We start from the raw sequence: 21,834 nt of genomic DNA on the forward strand, positions 1-21,834 counted from the left end.
TTATTCAAATAAAGAATTCAAATAAAACTTGTCTGGTTTCACAAAATTTGTAGGCTAGTGTATTTTTCTGGAATCACGAGACTTGGTATATGTTCTCATATTAAGCAGAGATTCATACATTCATTTTGAAATGTGCTGAAGTCACTACTGTATTTTTGACATCATCACTCCCTGCCTGTGATGGTTACTAAGGAACCGCAGTGGCGCGAGGCGGGGTTCGCAGATTCAACGCCGGTCTCGCGCACTGCTATGATCAATTCCGTGGCCCGTGCATGACAGCTATTGTCCTCGCGCTTGAAACGCAACACCTGCACGACTAAACTAAAGCCATTTGCGACAGAGGAAAGCATGACAGATAAGGGGAACATCCGAAACGTAAGTATGATGACGATGATTTTAGAGTTTATCCGCCAGAGATTGATTGATTGTGTTGGAACAGAGACGTACTCAATGGGCTCATGTATTTGACTCTACACTGATAAATCTGTCATATAAATTACTGCTAAATGACTGCTACATTTATAAATGCTACGACTCGTTTAAATATTTACATATTAAAAGTGTAAACTGTAATTTAAAAAAAGGATGAATGGTCTGAGGACCTATTCTGATCCTTCTTGTCTCACAGCGATGGGTTTAAGATATCGTGATGATTTTAAATCTGTACATTGATAAATAATTTTTCGTATTTTGCCTGCCTATAGCATCAGATATTTGAATGACAGTAAAACCCTATTCCTGCAGGAGGAGGACTATGTTGGGGAGATCAAAGGGGGTCTACGGCCGACCATGAGGCTGGTAGTGATGGGTATTGTTCACAAGCAGCCCAAAACTGAAAACACACACAAACACACCTCAAATTTTAATAAACAAGATGAATATCAGGAAGACTTACCTTACAATTTTATTTCATACTCAAACCTATGTTAGTTTATATCGTGCATGTGCGGGCTATTATGGTCTGCTCAAATATATGCACGTGTGAGTGTGTACACGTGCTAGTTTAGTTCCATTTAACTCTAAGTAAATGGAACCCTGAATAGTATGACTGTAGTTTCCAGAAGGCCGGTTACACGCTATGTGCAGCTTTCTGCATTGATCCGCTATTTAAGCGGCAAAATCTTTTAAACTAACATATTACACATTTTACTATTATGAAATCAGAACAATGTTTTCCCGAACAAAACAATGAAGATCTCAATTAGGGTGACAGCATCTTTAACACTTTAAAACATAAACACACACCAAACTAAGTACTACTAACAACCGGGTCTACGGCCGACCATGAGGCTGGTAGTGATGGGTATTGTTCACAAGCAGCCCAAAAGGTTCGTATCACACACCTGTCTGTGCCTTCGCCAACACTTGCGTTCATTTGTCCACTGTCACATCCGCACGTCCTGAATGACTTGGTTCATTGAGGATGAGACGCGCCTTCACTGCGATAACACAATGAGCCAGTTGTATCGGAGATTAAACCGTTTTAACGTCTCCTGTTCACACAGGAGCAAAAGAAAACATGGGTGCCAACAGAGAACACTAGACATAGAACTCATTTTAAATGCATGTGGGAAAACACCAATTTGTGTGTGTGTGTGTCTTTGTGTAATATTATATGTATAAATGTATAGTATATGTATTTTATGTAAATATATTAATATTGTGTAAATAGCTTATACTGTATACATATAATATACAATATAGCCACATGCACAGTAAAAAGTGACTTAAAATGTAAACATCTAAATTAACTGGTTTTATTCAAGTCAAAAATATTATCACTGAAACAACCTGTATACATTATTTTATACCAACAAGTCTAATGGGTTAAATCAGGTAGAAACTGCAGGTTACCACTTTTACAGTGTATACTGATAGCAAAAATAAGAAGTAAATAACTTCTCATAACTTAAAATAAAATCAAAACAAATGTGATGTTTGAGCAGGGAATTCTGACAGGGAATACACATTCTTCTCCACAATTTGAGGAAATTTATACTTTTACTTATAAAAAATAATAACTTACTTGACAATACAATTTTACAGTATGTTTTTAGATGCTTTTACTATAACGTTTTAACATTGTTTTCAATTAAAATGACTGGCATTTTTTACAGTGCAATACATTTGGTTTTCCAGCTGTTGTTGTCCACTCCTGTCTTGCCAGTGTGGGAAAAAGTTAAATTCCCATGAAGGCTTAGCCAGCCAGATCTGGGGGAAAAAACAACAACAACAGACTGGACATTTATGGTCATATTTGGCAACTAAGTGTAACCCAAAACCTGCTGGTTCATAATGTGATTTGATCTGGAGCTTCACAGATCAAAGAGCAGAACTCAAATTCCATGAAATTGACTCTGTTAACAGTCTGTTAAAAATATGTTTGTTTTTAAACTGATGTTAAAAATCTTTTTCTGTCTGTCTCTTTAGTATGGTAGTTTTAGTGGCATGCCAGTCTAAAGGGGAGGGGGATGAGGAAATCGAGGGTGATGTGGGTCTGGAGTTGAAGGTGAACTTTTCACAAAAGGCTGTGCTTCGTAACGCTCGTCTGTCAGGACAGTGGGGCGCTTCAGAAACTGCCCTGTCTTTCTTCCCCTTTGCTCCAGGAGAGCCCTTTAAGGTAAAGAGTCAGAGTGTGTTTGGAGGGTTTGATACAGCTAATAAAGTTGAAATAAAGCTAATAAAGCTGAAATCTTTGGTAATGTCACACCGTTCTGTCACAATAATGTTGTTTCCATCTTGTGTCTCTCTCAGATGGAGATTGTGTGCGAGCACCAGCAGTTCCGTATTCTGGTGGATGGGCAGCCGTTGTGTGGTTTCACTCACAGACTGACTCAGCTCGCATCTCTCACTGCTCTTAGAGTCCATGGAGACCTACAGCTCACCAAAGTGGCTTGAGCAAGTGAAGAATTGTCTGCCAAGATGACACAGACTATTCACAGAAGCAACTTAGCTGAGGTTTTAAAATCCTGAATGTACTGTACACAATTGTCTTTAAGTTCCAGAACTCCCTCAGTTCGTTTAAAACATCTAGAACTTATTTCAGTTGGGTCTGTTTGTTTTGATGAACTAATTGCCCATTTTATATAGTTTCTCCAGTGATTTTTATTTGTAGTGGCAAATGAGGCTGTTCATTTTAAAATGGTTTTGCATATGTTTGGACACATTTCTGAAGGAGTTGTGTTACCTCATGTGCACAAATCCAGATAGCATAAAAATTCAAATTAAGAATGATTTGCCATAAACTAGCACAGATAGATTTCTTTCATATAGTTTTTATAATACATAATGTACTACCTGACATTTTTGTTTGCTTTTGATTAGATATTTAGTTTCTTTGGCTCTTTGATACAGAAGCAAAAGTGCCTTCATTTGTTCCATTAGATGCACTTATACAGTAGAGGACTTTTGGTGTGCTTGTAGCAGTAATTGTTGTAGTTCAAATTTATTTGCATTTACACATTTGGCAGATGCTTTTATCCAAAGCAACTTACATTGCCTTCAAGGTATACATTTGATCAGTTCCTGCATTCCCTGAGAATCAAACCTATAATCTTAGTGTTGGTAGTGACATTCTCTACAGTTTGAGCTACAGGAATGTTTTTTGCTTGCCTGTCTGAAAAATTTGTTATCATTTCAACAGAACAGAGTAACTAAGAGAATCATTTTTGTTTGTTCATTCGAATGTACTTCAAAACAGTTTTGATATGGCATTAAGAACCTAAGGATTCATAATTGACACCCGACTGTTCACTTTAAAATGCAATTCCCTGCGATTGTATTGATTTGAAGAAGAAAAAAGGACTCAAAGTCCATCTGAAGCCTGTACTTGGTGCTGTCTATCTACACACTTAATGCTGCAAATGAAGCATGTGTTAAATAGCAAGGTTTACTTGAATGTCTTTTAACATCTAATAATTGCAATATGTACTGTAAACAGTAAACTTTTCTTAAAGAACTTTTAAGAAGATCTGATTAAGTTAATTAATGTGTGTGCGCGTGCGTTTTTTTAAAAATATGAGGACACAAATTTGTATAATGACATGGGTATGACATAGGTATTACAAGGAGAAGGTGACTTATGAGGACATTACCCCATGTCCCCATTTTTCAAAACGCTTATAAATCATACAGAGTGAGTTTTTTTGATAAAGTAAAAATGAAAAAAGTTTCCTGTAAGGGGTAGGTTTAGGTGTAGGGTTGGTGTAGGGCAATAATAGCACACACAATTTGTACAGTATAAAAACCATTACGCCTATGGAATGTCCCCACAATTCACAAAAACAAACGTGTGTGCGTGCGTGTGTGTGCATGTAAAAGTGTGCAATTGGGCATGTTTGAAAGAGAGAGAGCAAGAAATATGCTCACAGACATAGTGTGTGTTTTAGAACCATAGCAACAAACCAACTGATTTGTGCAAGACATGAAGTCAGTTCTTTTACCTGACAAACAGAAGGCAAGTAAAAACATGCTAATGGTCCATGACAAAACTGCAGGTATGCACATCAAAAATATGATTGCTACATGACAGTTACTCAAATAAAACTTTTATTTTACAAAATTTGACAAAATAAATTTCACAATGATCATCATTTATGCATTCAAAGTACATTCACTGAATGTATAAGCTTTACCACCTGTATATTATATCAAACATAAGAAAAACTAAAAAAAACATTAAAAAATATATATTTTGGACTGGAAAATCTGAATTTTAAAGGGGTCATATGACGTTGCTAAAAAGAACATTATGTTGTGTATTTGGTGTAATGCAATGTGTTTATGCGGTTTAAGGTTCAAAAAACATTATTTTCCACATAATGTACATTATTGTTTCTCCTCTATGCCCCGCCTTTCTGAAACGCGTCGATTTTTACAAAGCTCATCGTTCTGAAAAGCGAGGTGTGCTGTGATTGGCCAGCTATCCAGTGCGTTGTGATTGGCTGAATACCTCAAGCATGTGACAGAAATGTTACGCCCCTTAACACTGTCTGTGATGCCGTCTCCGGCACGGCAAGACAAATCCAATAAAACCCATTACAAACGAGGCATTTGTTGCAACCAGTGGGGACATAATTACTGATTATAATGACATACTGTGTTTTTACGCGTTGCGTATCGCGCCGCATAAACATAAAACCATGTCTGCATTTGTGATCGGAGAAACGACAAACAACAAGCGCTACGCTACACTGCTCAAAACTCACGTTACTCTACAGGTTCAGGAAACAGTCCTCCATAAAATGCGCCACACAGCATCACACACGGCGGGCTTGAGTGAGGAACGGCAGGCGGTTGTTACTAGCTGTATAACACTGGATATCTGTTTTCTTTGCACATACACAAACACCACATCTACAACTACTAAAACAGCACAAGATTTCTAAATAGATGTGTCAGACAGAAATATAAATTTAGCAATAACAAACAATTTAGCAATAAAATTAACAATACCAACAATGACCTAATTAAGTCAGTTGTCTAATAGCTTGGATCCAGTCCATCCTCTCTTCGTGTGTTGGGGCCTGGATGTAATAGTGTGTGTTCGTCTGAGTGATGATTTTAAAGAGGTTCCCCTGAACTTTACCTTTAACACCTGAAGATTACAGGAAAGTGACCATTAGCTTTTGTGTTTTACAGTATTTACCTGTAAATATTACTGCTACCATGACAAAACCCAAATCACTGCTCTTCAGTGTTTTCGGTCTGTGGCTACTTAATTTTTATTCATATCTGGAATTGCTTTGTAAATATTCATTGTGAAACAGATAGTCATCAGACTTCAGACACTTCCAATGAAAAGGTGTAACTCTGACTCACCTGACGGTATGCCGTTATCATCCAGAGCAGACACCAGACAGCTACGCAGAGATATACTGCCAACCGGAGTGAGGTCATCCTGAGAAAGGTGGCCATCAGGACATTAACAAGCCAGCACAAAAATAAACATCACATGATTTCTTTAGACTTTAGTATAAAATGTACTTATACAGCATGTGAATTGAAGGTTGGCATTCTCACCTTGCTAGGATCATAATAGTGCAGGAAACCAGGCTCTGCCCTCAGAACAAACAATCTCACCTTCCAGTTCTTCACTTTGTGCCCCTGACACACAGAAAAAAAGACTGTTAGCATCACAGATAAGCACATTTCAGTTCAAAACTTCTAATTATAGTGGAGTGCTCACCTGTTTGAGCAGGTAACCTCTCTTCACCACTTTTCCACTGAGTTCCACCGCAGACCAAGACTTCTCTGCTTTCACACTGCCTCTCTTCTGGAAGCTTAGGGACTGTTTGAGAAATATCCGTTCGGTTTATATCTAGTATACATAATTACAAAAGCATTGAGTAGTGAATAAAACAACAAGAAAGAGATTTGAAACTTACAAAGCAGTAGAGTGAAGTGGAGTCATCGAGGAACTGTTCACCTAGAGCTGCGTTGCGAAGAGCGTCTGCGCTCCTGACCCCGATGGGCCGCAGGGAGGCCTCGTCCAGCAGTGCAGAGGCTAATGTTACTGCCTCCACACGAGTCAGAGCCAACTTATTAAACACAAACCAGTCCACCGCTGCTGCACCTACACACACAGAAACAAAAAACAGTTAGTTCCAATCTTCAAATTAATCAGAGCTGATATACAGCACAGGAACCTATCATTGTTTAAATCAATCTGCTTGTCTGTGTTTGCAAGTTCCAGACAGAGTGAATGATTCTGTCACGAATTCGGTCTATGAATTTCCGTTCACTCACCACCAGAGGTCACCCCCTCACTACATGGACTCTCACACTACACAGACTGTTACACTATACCCTGGACTACATTTCCCATCATCCATTGCACTGATTGCACACAGCTGTAACCAATCACACGCTCACCTGAAAGCTATTACACACACTATATAACATCCACCCAGATCCTGCTCAAGTCGCAGAGTATTGTCTGCGTTTATTACTCTCCTAGTGATAGCACTTTACGGAGCCAGTTCCAGTTTTGCTAGTTTAGTCATAGTCTCGCCTTTCCTGTGTTTAGATTCTTGCCTGTGTTTTCAGATTACCCTTTTTGTCTTGCTGTTTCGGACTCTGTTTGCCCCTGCCTGGATTATTGCTATGTACCTGGATTATCTCTCTTTGCCTTGCCCTGTTGGATATTGTTCACCGTCAATCGACCCACACCCGTTTACTGGACTGCTCTTGTGTTTTGCCCGTACCATACCTGTTCACTGGTGTTTTGACCCTGCCTGTGTTTGTGACCGCGTCTTTTAATAAAAGATTTGCACATGGATCCGTACGTCTCATGTTCTGGTTACTCCGTAACAGATTCACTCAACAGATTCTTTCAATTACACTGATTCAAACAAGCAACTTGTTGAAAGAAGACAAAATAGACAAAGTAACTAGTGATATTGGTGTCTAAAAGGCAAGGAATCATGTTATACAGTCAAATATACAGTTGTACATCGTACACACACAGTCCACTATACCTTTAAAAAGTTTGGTGCTTTTTTTTTCTTGATAGAAATTAATACTTTTATTCAGCAAGGATGCATTTAAAGTAAAGTAAAGACTTGGATTACATAATGTATTTCAAATAAATGCTATTTTATGAGCATCAAATCAGCATATTATAATGATTTCTGAAGGATCATGTGACATTAAAGACTAGAGTGATGGCTGTTGAAAATTCATCTTTGCCAACACAGGAATATATATATATATATATATATATATTATACAGTATATATATGGTTGAATGGTAAAATATTTCACAATATTGCTGTTTTTACTGCATTTTTGATCAAATAAATACAGCCTTGGTGAACATAAGAGACTTCTTTTAAAAAAATAAATCTTACCAACCCCAAATTTTTGAACAGGAGTGAGTAAAAAAAATATGATTCCGATATCAGGAGAGAATGTTTTATTGTGTTAGATCAGTGTGTTTTTCTGAATGTCTGACCTGAGAAACAGTTGGTGTAAGAGCTGCCCTGCTCAACATGACTGCATAGCCGGATACCAGTGTGTACGTCATACATGGAGTCCACCACCTGACTGATATACAGAAACACGTTTAAATATGGAGTCACAAAATCATGTTTGCATATATTGAAAAACTGCACACATAGCTACCTGAGGTTGACGTTGTGAAGCTGGAGTGATGTGGAACCTTTCATTTGTGATGGGGAGGGGGTCTGTGCATGATGAGAGCTGAGGTTCTGTACCGCTGCACCAATCGCTGCAGCCCATTCGTCACGTTCCTCCCTAGTGCAAGCCTCTAGAAAGCGCTCCTCTGAAGTGCTGGTCTGCAGCTTCAGCACCAACTGCAGAGTGTAAAATGTGGTTACTATGACAAAAGCCTTCAGTCGCAGCCCTAAACATATATTTTACAGTTTTTCTGAATTGCTAAAACACATTTCTTGAAACCATTACTCATTTTCTCAAGCACAGCATCCAGAACATTACAGAAAAAAGTATATTGTATTGAATACATTTTGCAATTCTGTAAAAAAGTATAGTAATTGCAACAATTGAATATATTGTATAGGCCTACTGTATGTACTGCAAGAATAGTACTGAATGTTTGTATATATTCAGCACTGCAAAAATACTGCAGTCCAACTGCAAAGGCCAAAAAGGTCAAATAAAACTCTAAATGAATAGCATGTTACACTCAAATACTGTAAGTTGCGCAATCGTAAAATCGTAAAATATTAGATTTTTAAATATCTGTCTTACATAATATCACATGTCCACTGAACTACAACATTACTTAACACAATGTACTTAAACATGAATACAATGAACACTTTTAGACAAGCTACTGTCACCTGTGCAAAAAGAAATTCTTAGAAACAACAAGGCCTAGAATGTTAGGTCACCTCGAATTAAGGGTAGCACAAAGGATGTGGAGAAGTGAAATGTGTTAACAAAAGTCTCTTTTTGTTGCACTTTCTATTGGCCTTTTCCTTTTTCTTGTATTTGTGAAAGGAAATAGGGAACAATTTGAAGGATTGAATTCCATGGAGAGGAATGCAACCCAAACCCTTCTGAACTTCTAAAAATAAAAGCTTTTTAAATAGTGTTCACCCCCAACACCAACACAGTTTTTACTGCACTTAAAACAGGTTTATCTTTTTCCAAAAGCTGGCTAAAGTGCAATAATTGTCATGGAATTGCTCAGAAAATGCAGGTATCTGTTTCTACAGAGAACAGATTCACATTAACTCAGCAGCACTGAAGTTGTATGGAGGTGACAGAAAAAATACTAAACATAATACTTCATTTATGAACTCTGTTACGTAATTAGCTGACTGTCTGCTCAATATTTGGCCATGTTGCCAAACTGACAGTTGTAGAGCTCTGTATAATACACTTTATTGCACATAATGTCTATGTGTCCTGTTCCTGTGCAATGTTTTAGACAGTTGCATGTTCTCAAAGTTACACCAATGAAGAACATAGAATGTTAAATCTACAAACAGCTGAATACATTATTAGCCACACTAGAATCTGCAGAGGGTGTGTCACTCAATTTAAACCTGTAAATGAGAAATTTCTACTACAGTGTTCTAGACAAACACTTTTTTGCCCTACAATAACCATATTTAATTATTCAAAGATAGTACTGAATGTTTGTATATATTCAGCACTTGGATACTGCAAAAATACTGCAGTCCAACTGCAAAGGCCAAAAAGGTCAAATAAAACTCTAAATGAATAGCATGTTACACTCAAATACTGTAAGTTGTGCAATCGTAAAATCAGGGTCAATGAGAGATTCATTCTGTCTCAGCATCATGTCTTTGTGCTCGAGTCCGGCCTGAGGACTTTGTCCACATCACAAGTGCTTACATGTACTCTTCCTCCTCTCCTTCTCAGATTGTTTCCATCTGTTCGTATAATCATTCAGTCACCTGTGCTACTTGTGCACTCTGAACTGGCTCATATGTTGTACAGTTGGCTTGATCACATCATTAGAAACAAGTGTGAACAATTTTGAATCGTTGTGTGTAAATGATGACAACTGTGCTTTAGGTGTGTTTAACTTTGCCGCTTGTGTTTAGCATTTTGCAGCACAAATGCATCACAGTGTGATAAGCCAATGAGAATGTGTTTAGAGTTTTGCAAAAAGAGTTTTGCAAAAAGAGTGCATGAGATTTGCAAATAGAGCCTAACTGCCTGAACGTGTTTAAGGTTTAGCAGAAAGAGTGCTTTATTCAACAAATTGGTTTAAGCTAATGAGAATTTGGTTCAGAGATTGAGGTTTAGTGTTTTAGCAATTCAGAAAAACTGTAAGTGATAAGCACAACACAGCACTGTTTTTTTTATTATTATTTAAATGAAACTGGCACAAACATGAATTAACATGCCACATAAAACTCCATCACTGGTTTTGATTACTGCTGTTACACAATGTGGAATATAAATCAAATACATCTCAAAGATTTACTGGGGGAAATAAAGCTGTATTACTGACATGCTAGCGCATGTTAGCACTGCAAAACAAAATAATGAAATGTTAATTCATATAAAGCATAACCTGAGGCTGCAAACATTTACAGCTCTTCTGAGACACTCCTAGTGTTTGGTTCAGTGTTCAGGGTGTAATCTGAACTAAACCACTGATGAGCCACTTCTCAAAACTATCTGTTTGTAGACTAAATAACCAACTGATCTTACAATATCTTGAGACATCCTCTCAAGTGAGGACTATAAAACTAAAACTGCACTATAATTTTATATGAATAATATATAAAGTATTTACAATAAATAAAATTAAAGCCATTACCATTAAACAATAACATTAACAGGTTTAAAACCTAATTTGTGGTATGTACTTATATAATAAACTGAGTATGACATTACTAACTTTGTTATGTCGACTTACCGCCCTTGATCTAAACGGAACGCGCGCGACCACCGTGTTGTTACTTACTATACTATGGTTACTTACCTCATAAGTGAACTGTACTTTTATGTTCGCGAGTGTCTATTTAGTGCATGTAGCTTTTGTGGCTACGAAATTTTGTTGGAAATATATAACATCAAACACCACTTACCGGTCTGTTTTCGTACTCCAGGTAAGGACATGTGATTTTGGAGTTGCTCAACAGTATGGTCCCTCGATGGCAGGAATTCCGTTTGCTGCCCTCATATTTATAATACATAAGTCTGTCAGGTTTAAGTACAAACCAACGAGCTTTCCAATTTTGAACCACATGGCCCTACAAATGAACGTCGTGTGTTAATAATACAATAACAATTATGAATTAATTTGTCAGTATGGGTATGGATAAAAAAAAGTTCAGTCTCTTACCCTTTTCACCAGAAACCCCTCTTTAAGAACGCTGTTATTTTCTGACTCAGTGCCCATGTTAACTCCACTTCACCAGTCTAACTGTAGTCTCGATAAGCAGGTGAGCGCTTCATGAGGTGTTTTATAGCTTGCTGCCTTGGACTGTGAGTCATTGCGCGCACCTCCTATCGGCGCCCCCTGGTTTTAGGGCACACAATCAACACTGAGCAAGAAAACTTGGTCTGGGCATGAGTTTGATGAGAAAAAAAAATCAAATAATGTTGAAATTAAAAAAAATTAGAACTCGTAAAGTTTAATTAAGCTAGAATCAAACAAATGTGATTCTATTAAATCTAAAACAATGAACACAACTCTCCGTTGGGAACTTCCTGAAGGGGGCTGCTTTCATGAGTCACCAAGACGCAGTCAGACTGAGTCATTGATCTAGTTCAGGTGAGATTCAGAAATGCACTGACCGGATGTTTGTTGCTATGGCAATGCAGCTCATGGAAATAGCGTTTTGAAAGTCATGTACAAATTTTATTTCACTGGTCAAAACTGTAAGCAATAATTGTAACAGTACAACAACTAACATTAAGAAGCTATTGTAGGTTACATTATATAATGTTTAATGTTTAGAATAAATTCAGATTATTAGAAATTTTATTAATTTAATTTATCTAGCCTACATAGAGGAGACCAATGTTCGTTTTTTTTTTTTTTTGTAATTGTCAGCATAGCTGTTATCGTATAGCCTAGTTCTGAATGTTTCATCAGAATATTACAGAATTCTGAATGTTACTTTTAATGTAAACAAGTCTGTATACAGACTGTTAGGAAAAGTATCATAGACCAAAACTACAAATCAGACGCACACACGAATTTTGACATAAAACTGGAATTTGCCAACAGGCATGAATAGCTATGCTGAGACATTCTTTCACAATCTATGTGTGGATCATAAGCTCAGAAATTAGCGGCCATGTTCCTACATGAACTGTGTGAAGATGGTAAACTACAGCGGGAACACGGCCAAACCGCAGTTACCAAAAAAAACAAAAAAACATTGTTCATTCCCTTCTGTAGTGCACTAGATGGTGCTCTCGCGCAGCAATTGAGTATTTGGGAACTGACGACTCAAAACTGATTCTGTGAAATATTTGCACGGCTTACTTTTGTTTTCTGTTGTTTGGGGTAAAACGATGCCGCACCAGAACATAAACCAGATCCATTAAAAATCCCCTGACTGCAGTTCATGTTTCATGTGCTTGTAAATCTTAATGAAAGTTTGAAAACATAGGTCAGGTGGGGGAAGGTGTAGTTGGTGTGATGATGCAGATAAGTCAATTCTTAGTTTGAAGAAGTTTGTGAGGATTTCAGATCCTGGACTCCAAGCTAAAATCCCGGACCTGCTGATCCACTTTTAATTGAAACACACAGGACAAAGGTACACAGGCCCCATGGTCACAGCTGTTTGTGTTTGTGTGTGTGCGCGCGTGAGAGAGAGAAACATTCATGCCATGTTAACTTTAATGATTACCATATCGACTTTTTTTCTATAATTTCTTAATTGTATTATTGTTTATTTTTTGTCACTTGATACTTGACTTTTGCAGGGGGTTTTTTTTCTTTCTTTTGTCATTTTATATATGGACCATTTTTTGTATTAGATTGTATGGTTGCTATGGATATGACATTAGACAAATACTTTCACACACAAAGATCAGCTGTTTTACTGGGATTTGCTGCAGCTGGGGGCGTGTCATCAGAAATAACCATTAACACTGTTCAAACAGGATCCCGAAAGATATGACGTAAATTAAATCACACCCGGATGTAGAAGTACCTTTGACAGGCTTTTGAAAGAGCAGCACAATCAGAGGGGTTAAGGAACACAAACATTCAGACCCACACAAACATTCTTTGTCTGTTTATAGTGTTTCCTCTGGGTTCGGAGAATGGTAGCAATAAATTACCTGTTATCAAGCCATAGTACAGTTGTCAAATCATATAAAACATAAATGAAATTGTCTTTTATGAACCTACACTCACACAAAATCTCATTAAAATTGAACAAAACGGATTCTTTTACAAGCAATGTTTATATATATATATATATATATAAAGTTGTATGGAGGTGACAGAAAAAATACTAAACATAATACTTCATTTATGAACTCTGTTACGTAATTAGCTGACTGTCTGCTCAATATTTGGCCATGTTGCCAAACTGACAGTTGTAGAGCTCTGTATAATACACTTTATTGCACATAATGTCTATGTGTCCTGTTCCTGTGCAATGTTTTAGACAGTTGCATGTTCTCAAAGTTACACCAATGAAGAACATAGAATGTAAAATCTACAAACAGCTGAATACATTATTAGCCACACTAGAATCTGCAGAGGGTGTGTCACTCAATTTAAACCTGTAAATGAGAAATTTCTACTACAGCGTTCTAGACAAACACTTTTTTGCCCTACAATAACCATATTTAATTACCGGTATTCAAAGATAGAAAAAAGTTTTTTTTTTCTTTTTTTGAAAGTTGCATTTAAAATCCACTTGGCTAAAAAAATCTCTTTCTTCATCCTCTCACTTCAGAGTCGACTAACTCTGTGCCAAGACGTCACCACTTTTTCAGGATTAGCCATGGAGTCCCTCCATTGTTCCACTGCCTCAGTAGAACTGCTGTCGAAACCCAAGAGGACCTAGAAATGAAGGAATACACATAAAGACTGAAACTCAGGATGCCTTAAATTGGTCAAAAGTGACAGTAAAGAAATGGATGTTAAATAATGTTAAAAATGAAATTCTGATCAATTTAGATTAAATCATTTAAAAGATACTAAATGTAGTGTGTTATAGTAATGTATGTATTTTGCTCCAAACTGACCTGTCCAAGCAGGTGTTTTCTCCGAACAGAGCCACGACTGTAGAGTTTGACTGCCAGCTGCAGATTCTGGTCTTGATTGGTGATGGGCAAGTGAAGCACTTCCCCCCATTGGATCTGCCCCTCTGATGACTTCATCACCTTCGTCTTCCTCTTCAGTAAGACCTTACCCTCACTCAACAACTCAACCTTCACAAAGAATCCTAAAGAGAACGTCCATTTGCACAGTTCATTTGATCAACATTGTCATATTAGTCATTATCACCCTTCTACAACAATTAACTAAGGAGGAATATTAATAAGATATAAGAAGGATTTTAGGAGGAGAATTTAATTTATAATGAAATTATATTTAAAATGGATTAGGATGTAATAAGTTATCTTATTGAGAGTGCGAGATTATGATGATGAAAGCTGACTCACTCTGTGTAAGTGGTGAGGAAGATGATGGAAGGTTTTGAGCACTGAGGATCTGGAGTTGCATTCGACTACTCACTGGCTGGAAGCACAAGGCCAGCTGAAGCTCAGCATGACACACCTACAGAAACACACAGACACACACAAAATAATCCCCAATAGGCTTAGGTGTAATGTTGCATATATGTGTGTGTTTGTTGTTTGTGGGGTTTTTTTATGGCAGACTACCTGCTGCGACTCATTCACTGATTTATAGTTGAGACCCAAAACAATTTCTGACCCAGTAACAAACACACACACAGCCATTATTCATGATTCATCATCCACTGACTTTCATTCTGGAACATAGTTCTGTCAATTTCAAACACCTCATAACTGTAAAGACTTTCTTTTCAAAAAAGCAATTTTCCCTGTTAAGTGTTTGATTTCAGTCGCATGCACACAAAAGAAAAACACACAGGGTTTCCAAATGTTCACAAAATGTTATAGCTGGCAAAATCAGCAAATAGTGCCAAATCTGATACCTGTATGTGTGCATGGCAGCATTCAGTAGGCCGAACAATGTTTTGATGACCTACTTACAGTGAAATGATGTACAAAGATGATAAACACTCAGTAACACTCATTTTATGCAGAATTACATATCTGGATTTACATATATATACAGTATATGTATTTAGATGTTACTAATGATCAGTTTAGTTTTTAAACTGATCACAGTTTTATAAATGTGAAATATTTATAAATAATATATAAACGTGTATGTGTATGTACACAGACTACTGTTCAGTTTGGGGTTGGTATGATTTTTTTATGTTTTTTTTAGCCTCTTATGCTCACTAAGACTGCATTTCTATGATCAAAAATACAGTAAAAACAGTAATATTCTGAAATATTATTATAATTTGACATAACTGTTTTCTATTTTAATATATTTTAAAATGTAATGTTTTTTTCCTGTGATGGTAAAGCCATTACTCCAGTCTTCAGTGTCGTATGATCCTTCAGAAATCATTCTAATATGACAATTTGGTGTTCAAGAAACATTTCTTATAAAACAGACATCCTTCATTTTTCTGTGGAAACTATGAAACATTTTTTCAGGATTCTTTAATGAATAGAAAGTTAAAACAAGGTAAACAACATGTATTAATTAATTGCAAATGATTAATTGAAATCTTTTGTAACATTATATTATTATATGAGCTTCAGACAGATCAGTATTTTAAGGGTCAAGTTAATTCCTTCAAGAAGCGTTTTCAGCCGTATTGAAATGGCTGGTTTCAGCATATTGATTTCTTCCTCTCTCTCTGTCTGTCTGTTTCAGCCCTAGTGACCTAAATATCACAGGAGAGACCTGAGCAGAACTAGTGCAGCTGTGTAATTTGTGATGCAAGTAAAATATGTGGTCCAGTGGGTAATTGCAGGTGGAAGTTTACACTTTTTCTTTTTCAAATAACCTTATTGTCAAAACCAGGAAGGATCTGGAGAGGGAGAGACATTTGGGATTAGATATGCAGTCACAAAGGGATACAGCAGGTGAGGACTCACATGTGTTTTAGAGTGAGGCTTGAACTCCAGCCAGTGCTTTGTTTCCTGTGGTCCAAGGGTTCGCAGAGATAATACACACTCTCCCAGCGTACGCCTACGTGGAGTGTGAGCCTGCAGGCACAGCACCAGTGCAGATCTGCGTATCTGTTCTAAGTTCAGAGTGAACACAAATGTCTCCATGAAGACAGTGTCCTGAAAGCGAGACAGAGAGAGACAATATACTGAGAGGGATAACTAGTTACAAACTTAATCTGCAAAGAAAAGCAAAACAAACCAATACTGCAAGCTCTACACATGTTTTTACGTATCTGAGGAAGTATGATTTTTATGCAACTTTGGTTGTGTTGGACTTTTCAGTCCGGCTGGATGGGTCATTATTCAAGAAACACATGAGGGACTGAAGGGAGGGCTGAATAATTCATCACAACTAATTTGAATGATGACAGAACAACCATTCTCAATAAGCTTTTCTTGTTATATTGATCAGCAAGGTCTATGATTCCAGGAAAATGTTATTTCCATTCATCGTAATGGGAAAAACTGTGATATATGGTTCATATGTTTGGGTTTGTTAAGATTTTTTTTGTAAATTTTGAAAGAAGACTCTTAAGCTCATCAAGCCTGCATTTATTTGACTAGAAATACAGCAAAAATATTATATATATATATATATATGTTTAACAATGTTAAAAACAGTGGAAACTGTGATACATTTTTTTCTATGATTCTATGATTACTAAAAGATTCAAAACATTTATTTGAAACTGAAATCTTTTGTAACATACATTTCTTTATAGACACTTTTGATAAATTTATCAGCATCCTAATCCTGATAAATTTATTAGCATCCAGCATCCATCTAAATAAAAGTATTAATTTATTTAAAAAAAACAAATCTTATTGACCCCAAACTTTTAAATAGTAGTGTATGTTGCTTGCAAAATATTTTTTTTCCTCAGAATACATGGGTAATTTTAAAAGGCTGCCAAAGTAGAAAGGCAACTTTCAGAAGCATATGGTGTAATTCTGGAATCTACCAGCAGTGGATAATGCTAATCATTTTAACCCCTTGATATCAACAATGCTGAAGCTTGAATTGAATCTTGGGCATTGTAGTTTTATGATGGCTGGATTTCACTCACTGCTGATGCTTCCTTGACGGTGCTCTTAAATCGCACTGGCTTGGTCATGGTGATGACCCCTTTGACCCCAATCTGCTGCACCTCCACCCCGTCAGTATACACACTCAAGTCTGTACACTAAAAGAGAGGAAGTACCAAAAAGAGAGATAAAATGAGAAACAGTGAGAAAAGACGAAAGCAACATGTCCTGTTTATGAGCTTTTACAACCACTAAAACCACTGTATGGCAACAAAGGGCATTTTCTCAGAGGAGGAAGGGCCTTGTTTATATTAGAAAATAATTGACAGAAATAAAACAAAAATATTATGAAATATGAGATCAAACAGTCTTAATATTATAAACAACTCTAAGATACAACCGCATCTGGTCATATCCGAACATATAGTCAGTGTTGGGGAGTAACTAGTTACATATAACGGCGTTACGTAATTTAATTACAAAATAAATGTAACTGTAATCAGTTACAGTTACTAAGAAGTCCCCAACCTAAGGATTTAAACCTTTTTCATATGAGGTCCATACAAAAAAATAGGGTTGTCCATGTTTCAGAATTTGAGTCACTTCATGAGCATTTTACTTATTTTGAGAAAACTATCATCATATCATATACATTAAATAGGGTAACTTGTAATCTGTAACCTATTACATTTCCAAAGTAACCTTCCCAACACTGCATATAGTAAATAATGTCAATATAATTTAGCATTAAATTAACAATAATATATTATGTATACTGTATATTATGTGTAAAATAAAGAGGCAAAGACAGACAGATATACACATATTTCAATTATTTGAAAAAGAGAGATTAAAAATAGCTGGGTGGAAATGCGAACATTTGTTAAAGGTCTCTCAGTGCAACACAGAGGCTCCATTCATCTGGACTCTAGATGGGACACAATGGTCTGTTGTAGAGATGAAATCATACCTTCACTAAGGTGATCCACACCTGCTCCACTGCCTCTTCATACTTCAGGTGCACACACACTTTTCCCGGCTCACAATCTCGCTCATCGCCAGACAGTGGGATGGACTCTACGCACACATCCACGCAAACACATATAAATGTTTTATATATAATATTCTGTTTAATATTTAATATTCAGCTTAAGTGCTGTTGTTAAGAAAGAAAAAGAGGGACAAACCGAATTTGTAATCCAACTGTTTGCTCAGTGTTAATTAAAAACACATTCAATTAAATTAGAAAAATGCAAAATAGAAGCATTTCTCTAGTGGTCTCAGATGTTTGAACTCCACCTTATAAAACATAATGGATTTATATTTTCAGTGTATTGTTTGTGTTATGTAAAGATCCTCTCTGACTTGTGTACTGGACCTCAGGGAAAACATTTGGAAGTAATTACTGTCTGCTCTTTACGATTTCACAATCTGCAGTGATCTGAGTCTGTCCTGTGTGTGTGTGTGCGCAAGTTTGTTTGAGAGTCTGTGTTTAAGTGTGTACAGGGTGATGAGAGGGGGTTAAGATTGCTGGGAAATAAAGGGTCCAAAAAGACCCCTGAAAAAAAAAAAAAAAAAAAGGAAAACCAAACAAATGAAACTGTAGTGGAAATTCCAGGTAACACTGGAGCGGAACCCTTTCCAGAAAGTTCTATTGGAAGGGAACTTTGAGGGTTCTTTTGGAATGCGCTTGCCTGCGGATACGATTTCAGTGTTCCATCATGAATGGTTACCTAGACTACGGCTGCTCCCAAAGGAATCCTGAATGGAGGATGTGCTGCTCTGGACACTGGATACAGAATCATAACGCTTGGAGGAACAAGAGAGGAATAAATGTTACTGAACAACACCACTGCTAATCATTAAACAGTAAAGTATTAATGTATATACACCACACTTCAATAAAGAATTTAATCTGATCTTGATTGAAACAAGACCACAAACTTTTTATTTAACTTGAAAAATAAAATAAAATAAAATAAAAACCTCACCAAATTGAACAGCACCATAACCAATTTGCAATTCATAGACTTCCCAATAGTGATGATGATTTCTGACATACTAACAATGCATGGAAGTAGTATGATAACTAAAGTTATTAATTATTAACGAAGATAAATATTAATTGAGATAAATATGAATTATTCCAGTAACGAAGGCAATATTATTAATATTTTATTAATATATCTTATTAATATATTAATAATATATCTTGCCTTAATTTTCAAAGTTGATAGCCGAGCTACTCTTGAAGTGCAGTTTGCTCTGAAAAAGTATAGTGTTTATATAAATAATGATAAATAAAAATCATAAATAATGTTGACTAATTATTATATTCCTCTATGATATACACTACCGCAATCGTTAGGACTTTTTAAAACAATTAATACAAAGAAATTTATCAAAATGTTGAACTTTCTATTCATAAAAATCCTAAAAAAAAACTGTATCATGTTTACACAAATATATTAAGCAACGCAATCATATTCACTATTGTTAATAAGAAAAGTTTCTTGAGCACCAAATTAGCATATTAGAATGATTTTTGAAGGGTCATTTGACACTGAAGACTGGAATAATGACAGCAGGAAATGCCATCACAGGGATATATTACATTTCTTTATATACATCATATAATAATAGCTTACATGTGAACAGGTGTATGGGATCTCAGCAGCATGTGAATGATGTAGTTTTAATTACGATGAAGTTTTATGGATTGGGTTGTTATGTGTGTGTGTGTGTGTGTGTGTGTGCATTTCTGTGAACTCACCTGTACGTGGCCCTGAGTGTTTGACAAATCATACATGGAAAGACTGAGTCTCTGTTTGTCACTGTGTTCCAAACCTGTGAAACAAACAGACATAAATCATTTAATTGATTTTACTCTTAGAAAGAAAACAACTATGTAAAGCATTCAAATGATCTGAATGTGGCCTCTCAACAATATGATCTGGGACACTGTCAGTGCAAATTTGCCATGAACAATTGGGGATTTAGGAGCAGGAATAAAACAGAAGGATTATGCACAGGTGGTTAGGAATGTAAATATTTGAGGTTACATGCTGAGAAGTTATGTACTGAGTGATGCTATGAGGAAGTGAAATTGCACTCTTTAAACAACACACACAGGTAATAAACAGACTTGGTGTTTTAGGCACATCTAAAGGTGTCTCACCTGTGCCAGGACTGCTGTTGGGTCTGATTTTCAGAGTGGGGCGTCTCAGTGAGCCTGGTGACACGTAGCTGATCATATGACTGCTGTTTAAGGTCAAATCAGGGTCATACATCATTTGACCGGCTCCTGCGAGTTCTGCCTTCCTTTCTGCATAAGTGGTCCTTGTGGCACCTAAAACCCATCGTATCAAATTTGTACTTAAATATGTACTTAAAAAAATAGAATGTAATAAAAATAACATAACAATTTTACTTTTTAATTAAATTTAACTAAATAAATAAATAACTATAGTCATATTGCTTACTCTGTTGCCCAATGTTGTAGCCAGAGCACTGTGCTCCTCTCGGCTGGATATAGGAAGGTTTGAAGTTTGGGACAACGAATGGAACCTCCCGGCCATCCGGAGGCAGTTTAGACAGCAGATAATCCTCTGATACTCCAACATTCCTCTTCACATTAGACTCAGCAGTTAATTTACCAGGAGGTCGAACCTTAATCACTATAAAACATTTAAATGTATACAAATACATCTTTTCTAATTCATATATGAGGTTATATTTATATAGGCTACAGTATATGTGTGTACGCATAATGAAAACAACAATAATGAGGAGGTAAAAGGGAGAGAGAGAGACTTACTCTGAATCGCTGGCTCGTTTTTCTTGGACATAAATGTCCTGCAGCAGTCTTTGATACATTCTGTCATGTTGATGATCTTTACAAAAATCCCAAACCAATCACATAAAAAGACTGAAAATAAGATATTTATATGAATTAACCTGAAACTGTACTACAGTGGACAGAATTCTATCTTTTCTAGTCACAAACATTCCCAACACAATGTCAATATCATCACGTCAGCTTATGTTGTGTGTGTAATTTTGTGGTGGAAATAAATACATTTTTGAGAGAGAGAAAAATAGCAACATTGGTTGCTGTAGTGGAAATGAGGCCACAACTAAGGAAGGCACTTTCAAAATTACTGAAAATATGAGCTAAATAATTTTCACACAATAAATGTCACTAAATAATTTATTTCACTTTATCTTTAGATTATCATCGTTTTAATCATGTAATAATTCTGTATTAGAATGAATTTTCGTGGTAAGATTGAAAGTTGTGTCTGGGATAACGGTAAAACATTACAATCTACACATCAAAGACATTTGAAAATTAGCAAAAATAAATGGTAAAGGCATTTAACAACAGGAAAAAAAAGCTGAGGCATAAAAGTGCCCGCAGTAGCCCAAAGTTGCAGAAATACATATAGGCTAAATAGGATATATAATACGGTTATAATTATTTCAACAATTATGATTAACCGCTTTTTTGTTCTTTTTGACAAGGAACATCATGTTTGTGAATAAGGTTGTACGTACCTGTGCTGCTGTCCGCGAGGAGCTGAA

At 36.3% G+C, this 21,834-nt stretch overlaps 3 protein-coding genes across 4 annotated transcripts; 1 reads left to right on the plus strand and 2 right to left on the minus strand.

The window, feature by feature from the left end:
- The first annotated feature begins 248 nt into the window (after positions 1–248).
- Positions 249–3,820, plus strand: LOC107724523 (galectin-related protein B-like). 2 transcript variants are annotated; one of them, XM_016533510.1, is made up of 4 exons: positions 249–375; positions 745–831; positions 2,429–2,620; positions 2,755–3,820. In XM_016533510.1, the coding sequence occupies exons 1-4, from the start codon at positions 349–351 to the stop codon at positions 2,896–2,898; spliced, it is 450 nt and encodes a 149-aa protein (XP_016388996.1). In that variant the 5' UTR covers positions 249–348; the 3' UTR covers positions 2,899–3,820. The 2 variants fall into 2 exon arrangements, with proteins under 2 accessions (XP_016388996.1, XP_016388990.1); XM_016533504.1 differs by lacking the exons at positions 249–375; positions 745–831 and adding an exon at positions 1,275–1,328 and having other exon boundaries at positions 2,431–2,620.
- A 1,497-nt stretch (positions 3,821–5,317) lies between these two features.
- Positions 5,318–11,460, minus strand: LOC107724538 (pleckstrin-2-like). Its single transcript, XM_016533520.1, has 9 exons — positions 11,312–11,460; positions 11,055–11,219; positions 8,125–8,315; positions 7,955–8,046; positions 6,387–6,574; positions 6,188–6,289; positions 6,022–6,105; positions 5,821–5,899; positions 5,318–5,596 (listed from the first exon to the last, which is right to left on the minus strand). The coding sequence occupies exons 1-9, from the start codon at positions 11,366–11,368 to the stop codon at positions 5,469–5,471; spliced, it is 1,086 nt and encodes a 361-aa protein (XP_016389006.1). The 5' UTR covers positions 11,369–11,460; the 3' UTR covers positions 5,318–5,468.
- A 1,969-nt stretch (positions 11,461–13,429) lies between these two features.
- On the minus strand, positions 13,430–21,830 carry LOC107724545 (tandem C2 domains nuclear protein-like). Its single transcript, XM_016533532.1, has 12 exons — positions 21,808–21,830; positions 21,068–21,143; positions 20,733–20,927; positions 20,429–20,599; positions 20,024–20,097; positions 18,984–19,059; positions 18,221–18,327; positions 17,292–17,408; positions 16,150–16,341; positions 14,605–14,719; positions 14,185–14,384; positions 13,430–13,999 (listed from the first exon to the last, which is right to left on the minus strand). Exons 2-12 carry the CDS (start codon positions 21,132–21,134, stop codon positions 13,889–13,891), a joined length of 1,425 nt encoding a protein of 474 aa, XP_016389018.1. The 5' UTR covers positions 21,135–21,143; positions 21,808–21,830; the 3' UTR covers positions 13,430–13,888.
- Between the last annotated feature and the right edge of the window lie 4 nt (positions 21,831–21,834).

Source organism: Sinocyclocheilus rhinocerous, unplaced genomic scaffold (genome assembly GCF_001515625.1).
Source record: "Sinocyclocheilus rhinocerous isolate Xijiao unplaced genomic scaffold, SAMN03320098_v1.1 scaffold1515, whole genome shotgun sequence".
NCBI classification, from domain to species: domain Eukaryota; kingdom Metazoa; phylum Chordata; class Actinopteri; order Cypriniformes; family Cyprinidae; genus Sinocyclocheilus; species Sinocyclocheilus rhinocerous.

Excerpts from the sequence above, each read along its gene's own strand:
- LOC107724523 (XM_016533510.1), top strand. The coding sequence starts at position 349 with ATGACAGATAAGGGGAACATCCGAAAC. Across the intron at positions 832-2,428 it reads TTGTTCACAAGCAGCCCAAA|AGTATGGTAGTTTTAGTGGC; the intron begins ACTGAAAACACA and ends GTCTGTCTCTTT. Across the intron at positions 2,621-2,754 it reads CTCCAGGAGAGCCCTTTAAG|ATGGAGATTGTGTGCGAGCA; the intron begins GTAAAGAGTCAG and ends TGTCTCTCTCAG.
- LOC107724538 (XM_016533520.1), bottom strand. The coding sequence starts at position 11,368 with ATGGGCACTGAGTCAGAAAATAACAGCGTTCTTAAAGAGGGGTTTCTG. Across the intron at positions 5,900-6,021 it reads ACTATTATGATCCTAGCAAG|GATGACCTCACTCCGGTTGG; the intron begins GTGAGAATGCCA and ends CACCTTTCTCAG. Across the intron at positions 5,597-5,820 it reads TGATAACGGCATACCGTCAG|GTGTTAAAGGTAAAGTTCAG; the intron begins GTGAGTCAGAGT and ends TGTAATCTTCAG.
- LOC107724545 (XM_016533532.1), bottom strand. The coding sequence starts at position 21,134 with ATGACAGAATGTATCAAAGACTGCTGCAGGACATTTATGTCCAAGAAA. Across the intron at positions 17,409-18,220 it reads TGTGGATCACCTTAGTGAAG|TGTACAGACTTGAGTGTGTA; the intron begins GTATGATTTCAT and ends CCTCTCTTTTAG. Across the intron at positions 14,385-14,604 it reads TTCCTCACCACTTACACAGA|GATTCTTTGTGAAGGTTGAG; the intron begins GTGAGTCAGCTT and ends CGTTCTCTTTAG.